At 34.0% G+C, this 6,962-nt stretch overlaps 1 protein-coding gene across 1 annotated transcript in view; it reads left to right on the forward strand.

Moving 5' to 3' along the window:
* The window catches only part of LOC102832413 (E3 ubiquitin-protein ligase TRIM23-like), a 68,496-nt gene that overhangs the window by 57,483 nt on the left and 4,051 nt on the right, over positions 1-6,962 (forward strand). Inside the window, exons 8-10 of the mRNA XM_006870997.1 lie at positions 1,576-1,705; positions 2,230-2,340; positions 3,829-3,953. Coding sequence (XP_006871059.1) covers positions 1,576-1,705; positions 2,230-2,340; positions 3,829-3,953 — 366 coding nt within the window. The remainder of the gene's footprint in view (positions 1-1,575; positions 1,706-2,229; positions 2,341-3,828; positions 3,954-6,962) is intronic.

Below are 6,962 nucleotides of genomic sequence, written 5' to 3' on the forward strand. Positions count from 1 at the left end.
CTTTTCTTTATTTAACTCTATATTATAGGGATCGTGTTATAGTAGTATAGTTTCCATTCTTTTTACAGCTTTAAAATATTCTGTTGTGAGAATTATTATTACTCATCCAGTACCATATTGATGGATATAGTGCAGTGATAGCTTTGTCCATAAGTCTTTTCAATCTTTTGTCAGTGAATGTATGGGGTTGCTTGGTTAAAGAGTAAATGCATTTGTGATATTGCTAGTTCCCTTTCATGGGATTCTACCTTCTATTTTCACTTGCAGTGTTTAAAGTATGCATATTTTTCACAGTCCAAGTATATTGTCCAGGTAGGTTATGAAATTCTGTCAGTTTAATCGTTGAAGAATATTTTGGGATAGTCATGAATTATGACTGAAATGAGTCCTGGTGTGGCGTTGAAGGATAATACACTGGACCTCAAGGTCAGTTTGGGCCATGAGATTGGTGGTTCAGACCCACCAACTGCTCTTCAAAACCCTGCATAAGGTTGCTATGAGTCAGAATTGACTCAGTGGCACTTTACAAAAACAACTACATATGAATTATAATGGCTCTCATCTAGAGTATTACTTTTACGTGTAAGACGGTCTTAGAATCAGGGTATTTATAGATACATTTTTAGTGAGACTGAGGTTGCATTGAAGCCCAATTAAAATACATTTTCCTTTATTCATGGTCTTACATTATTAAAAAAAGAAAGTAACATTAGTAAGGTAACATTTAATCATTGTTTAAAATGTACATTTTATTATTTTGGCATGGACATTAGTTCTGCAATCTGTAGCAGTGAAGCATTTACTACATTAATTACTATATTTTGTAGATTTTTCAATCTTTTTCTGAAATCAGATTTTAGCAATGGAATGCTAAGAGTAATTCCTTACCATCTATATATGCACTTGTTTGCAAAACGCTGTGTTAAGACAGTTCAGCCCTCAAAATCAGAAAGCCACTGCCATTGTCAATTGTGACTCATAATAATTATGCAAAGGGTTTCTGAGACTGTGACTCTTTATAGAAACAGAAATACTCATTTTTTTTTCCCAAGAAGCAGTTGGTGGGTGTGAACTGCCCACTTTGTGCTTATCTTACAGCACAAAGAATCCATAAATATTTTGGGAAAAAGCAGGCAGATAATGTTACTGGTGACGTTTTAAAAGGATGAGAAGAAATATGTATACAGTGATTCAGCTCCCTTCTGTTCCTTACCATCCCTCAGGTATAAGTATTCCATTTTTGAGTTTTTTAGTACAATATAAAAACTTCTGAGAAGATTTTGTTGAGCTGGAAAATCTGTAAAAATGAAGTGGATATGTATGTACACTTTTTTAACCTATAAAATGACAAAGTGATCAGTTATACTGAGATTTTGCAATGGGGAGTTATTTGTCTCCAAGAAATAATAAGACTATAGAAATCTTGTGGAATTCAAATCATATTGTACTGGATTGAGGAATTGATAAGATGTAGAGAAATAATTAAAGAAGGTATTTTATTAATAAAGAGAAAAATATAAATGTAAATATTTCTAGTGTGTCACAATAATGTTTTTTAAATTTTTTTAATTATAGGACAATAGAGTTCACATTGGACCAAAAATGGAAATTCGAGTTGTTACATTAGGATTAGATGGTGCTGGGAAAACTACTATTTTGTTTAAATTAAAACAGGATGAGTTCATGCAACCCATTCCAACAATTGGTATGTATGAGTATTTATTTAGAACTTACTGAACATTTTATAAACATTAACTTGCTTACAGATGAGTAATCAGGGTGTTATTTGCGATAAATATGATACAGAGGTGGACTTACTTCTAAGACACCCGCGTTAATAAGTTGAAAAAATTCAAGCGTTAGTGATTTTGTGATTGAACTGTGTACAGTGGGATAGTAACAAGCCACTTAGTATTGGTGGAACAGTAGATAGGAATAGAGAATTAGTGACTCTGTTTAAGGGTTACGGATTAGAGGCTGTAGTGATGCACAGCAGGTTGGTACTGGGCTTTCAAGGACCTAAAAACCCAGTGGATGTTTAGAGGGCTATCACTATTAGAGATCTAGATTCCCTGTGGAGGGTTATTGGAGTGGAGTTGGGCAGCACTAGATATTGCAACAGGTAGACATTTTTAAGTTTCAATTGTAAGCACAGTTGCCTGTGTTTGGTGTGTTACTCATTGTAAATAGGAATGCAGGATAAAGTGACTTTTTTTTTTTTTTTAATAGGTTTTAATGTAGAAACTGTAGAATATAAAAATTTAAAATTCACTATTTGGGATGTAGGTGGAAAACACAAATTAAGACCATTGTGGAAACATTATTACCTCAATACTCAAGGTAAGAGTGAAAAATGACTCTTAAATTTTCAGATTTTTATGCCGGTTTTCAACACAGTGATTTAACTAGCAAAACTCATCCTTGAACATTGAGAGCATAACTGTACAGTTACTTATCAGTGGGCTATCCCATTTTTGAAAAAAGCATGAAGGTAGAAAGATTGAAACATGAATATTTTTATCTTATGATAAAGCCATGACTATAGTATAACTATACTTAGCTTAGATATGTAGACAGTCCAGATATATCTATACTGCATATCTTAGATATGTAAATATAACTCTACTTAGCTTAGATATGTGAAAAATTATCTCTTGCTGCCTATGGCAATTAAAGTAATTAAAGTAAGTTGTTATATGGATATGATGATCATTGGCAACATGTTGGTGTATGACTTGAATTTATAGTATATGGTTCAGCTGCTCAGTTGAATACACATTAACTCATTGTACTATCTCAGTAACCCTACTCCCTCATTTCTTTTCACAAGTAGTTATTATCTACAGAAGAACCTGTCAGTTGGTCATACTTCCATGTTGCTGCGATTCTGGAACCTATGATTCATAGGTATTAGATATACCCCAATATGAAGCTTATGTTCATTGCAAGTGTTCCACATATCATCCAGTCTTTCAACTGGATGATATAATTTAGCTAATTATATTTGCTCTGGGATTTTTTGGTATCAAGTTCAATATCAGTCAGTTATTCATGGGGAAAAAAAATATATATATAATCTTGAATATGAGGAGTGATTGAATGTTTATCCTAGAGAGAATATTTTAGCAAGATAAAAATGATTTTTTTTTGTAAAGGAATTAGTATTCAAAGAACAAGTAGCATCAGTAGGTAGAAGATCATGAGAGGCATGTTTTCCTTCACTAAGAGAATATATTAATTGTATAGCAATTTGTGTTTGGTAGAGAAAATATTATAAATCATTCTAGATTGTGAAACTGGAATCATGGTGTGGTATTGTAAGACAAACATTTGACTACTGTCAATAAGGTTGAAAGTTCAAATCCACCACTGCTCCTAGGAAATCCTATGCAGGTTCACTATGAATCAGAACTGACTCAACAAGAAGATAGGGAAACTAGAGCAAGTGTTTAAATTTTTGTTCTACATAGCAAAACTAAGCCTGAGAAGTTATGTCTGAAGAAACTCAGATCACCCCATTAGTTATTGTTAAGTGCTCCTCTAATACTCATTATTTTAAAATGTGATAGAGTCAATTCCAACTCATAGAGACCCTATATGAGGGTTTCTGAGGAGCAGATGGTGGGATCGCACTGTCAACTTTTTGGTTCTCAGTCCAGTGTTTATCCTACAGTTCCACACCAGGACTCCCCAACAAAACTAGACAGCTTTTAAGCAAAACTAATGATGGTGAAGGATCTCTGAACATATAATAGAGAGAACATTCAACTATTTGGTCCATTTATTGAACCTTAAGTGACTATTTGAATTTTCTTTCCTTTTTGGTAGCTGTTGTATTTGTTGTTGATAGCAGTCATAGAGACAGAGTTAGTGAAGCACACAGTGAACTTGCAAAGTTGTTAACGGAAAAAGAACTTCGAGATGCTTTGCTCCTGATCTTTGCTAACAAACAGGTAAAATACATTTGTATCACAAAATACTTTTTTAGTAGTTTTTGTGCATCTCATGTCATACTATAGCTGGAAAGACTTCAAAAGAGAGTAATTTCAGGAGTTATAAAATTTCTGCTGTTTTCTGAGTCCATTCGATTTGGAAAGTGCTGTGCTGGGTTCCTTGGGATACATAAAAAGAATAAGGTAATTGATGCTTACCAAAAGCTCCTGTGTATATGTGAATATACCAAGGGGTTTCCAAAAGTTCATAAGACAGAGAGTAGTTCTAAAGGTGGCAGATTGAAATTGAATGTTGATTTGTGGATAAGACTGAGTCAATATGTGAAGGAAAGGACATTACAGGCATAGAAAATAATTCATGATGTGTTTATTTAAAAAAAATTTTAAACTTATTGTTATGTGAATTGAGGTGAAGATTTACAGAACAGATCATCAGTTTTACATTCAACAAACATACACTTTATTTCACTATATGGTTGTAATCCCCTCCATATACCAACAGTTAACAGCATTTACCTCTATTCACTTTAGCTATTGCATTTCTCCTTATGTGACCTGCTACCTTCGTCTTTCCTTTGCTAACCTCCCTCTTGTTGTATATTGTATATCCTGTCACCCATGTTCACATGTGTCTATTTTCTAGTGCATGAATAATTTTCCTTTCCTCCCCTCTCTTGTAACCATCAAAGATTATTTCTTTTACAAGAAAACCATTTTTTGAACTTTTTCAACATTGTTCTCATACAATGCTTGTACTTTTTTGATCGACTGATTTCACTCAGCCTAATGTTAACAGTTGCAGTCAAACAGACTGCAGAGCTGTTTGAACCTCAAAGTTGGCGGTTCAAACTCACCAGCTGCTCCTCGGAAACCCTATAACAGGGTCGCTATGGGTGGGAGTTGACTCGATGGCACTTAACAACAACGTCCTCCAGGTTCAACCATATTGTGAGGTGTTTTACAGATTCATCATAATTCTGTAACATTTTGTGATATTCCATTTTTTGTATGTACCAAAATTTGTTTAACCATTCTTTTGTTGATGTGCATTTAGGCTGTTTCCGTCTTTTTGATATGTCTCTTGAATACAGCAAATTGAAAGATAATGTTTTCTTATCCATTCTGCTATTTATATCTCTTGACTGAGACATTTAATCCATTTATTCAGTATAATTATCAGTAGGTATGAATTGATATCATTTGTTCTGTGGTTTTTTTGTTTTTTGTTTTTTTTTGTGTGTGTGGTGCTGCTGGATTCCTTGTTCCACATAATTTTCTATGCTGAGTTCATTTTATTTGAGTTTTCATTTTCATTTCTGTTGTGTTAATGTTTACTAAATCTTTCTGATTTTCTTCTTTTTCTATTTTGATGTGGCATATTATTTTCATTGAGGTTATTCTATTCTGTAGTTTATTAATTTTTTCCCTGCTTACCAGTCTGTTGTATCTTGACTAAGTCTACTTGACGTTTTTTGCCATTTGGAAGTTCTTTATCTATCTTATTCCCTCTTTATGTTCTGTAATTGACTCAGTATTATACCTTGATATTTCTGGTTCCTTATTTTCAGCCTTGTAAGTTTGTTTTAGTTTTAATACTTCTATATCTGGATTGAATTCTGGATAGTGTTTTCATGTATGGTAATCTCAGTTGTTGGTTCATAGTCCAAAGGACAGCCGTTAGCATTTTTTATAAAGTTGGTCTAATCATTACATATTCTTTCAATTTCTGTTTATTAGGAAATGTCCTGTTTTCACCATGATATTTGAAGGGCAGCTTTGCTGAGTATATGATTTTTGGTTGGCAATTTTTTTTTTTCTTTCAGAATTCTATATGTCATCCTTCAAGCCTGCATAGTTTCTACTGAGAAATCCTAACTTAGTTTTATTGGTTTTCCTTTGCAGGTAACTTTTCATTTTACTCAAGCTGCTGTCAGGTTTCTTTCCTTGTCTTTGATTTTGAAAATTTGATTATGATGTCTTGGTGATTTTCTTTTGGAATCTAGTATGGAGTTCATTGAGCTTACTGTATGCTTATCTTCTCATCTTTTATGATGCTAGTAAAGTTTTCTTCCAACAAATCTTCAACAATTTTCTTTGTGCTTGTCCCTTTCTGTTCTGGAATTCTGATCACCCATAAGTTGTTCCTCTTCATGGTGTCCACATAACTGTTATGCTTTATTTGGACTGATTCATTCTTTTTTCTCATTGTTCTTCTAGCATACTACTATTGAGAGATTTTTCTTCATGGTCACTTAATTCCAGTTTCCATCTTTTCATCTACTCTTTGTCCCTTTACGGTATTGTCCATTTCTGAGATCTTAGTATTAATCTTCTGCATTTCTAATTGCAGGTTTTGTATTGGCTTAAAATTTGCATTTATTTTGTCTATTTGTTCTTATGGTGTTTCCCTGAATTCTTCTAAAGTTTTTATTATATTCTCTTTACTTTTCTTGATCTTCCTTTTGATCCTTTGAAGGTGCCTAGTTATCATTCTTTTGAATTCTTTTTGGTTAACTCTGTTACCTTTTCTTCCTCAGAAAGGTATTCTGGCTCTGCATCTTGGTCATTTGTTTGAGCCATTCCCTCGTTTCTTCTTGTGAGCTAAAATTGTGCATTGTGTCCAGTGCATTGTGGGATTATTGTATTTATAAAAACAAACTATGCAGTTTTGTACTTTTCTGTTGTCTGCACAAATCTGTTCTGACAGGCCTCCCTCCACTGCCAAAGCTACACGCAAGATGGTGAACTGTTTCCCTCTCTCACCATCCCTGCTTGGACTACCCTCCCAGGAAGTACTCCATTCCACCTAACCTTTCTTGCGAAGTGCAAGGTGCCAGGATGATCATCTGTGTATGCATTATTTTATCTCTTGTATCTAGTTGTTGTTGTTGTCAGGTGCCATCGAGTCGGAACCAACTCATAGCAACTCCATGCACAGCAAAATGAAACAATGTCTGATCCTGGGCAAACCTCACTACCGCTGCCACACTTGAGTCCATCAATGATGCC

The sequence above is a fragment of the Chrysochloris asiatica genome, unplaced genomic scaffold (genome assembly GCF_000296735.1).
Source record: "Chrysochloris asiatica unplaced genomic scaffold, ChrAsi1.0 scaffold00157, whole genome shotgun sequence".
In the NCBI taxonomy this organism is placed as follows: Eukaryota; Metazoa; Chordata; class Mammalia; order Afrosoricida; family Chrysochloridae; genus Chrysochloris; species Chrysochloris asiatica.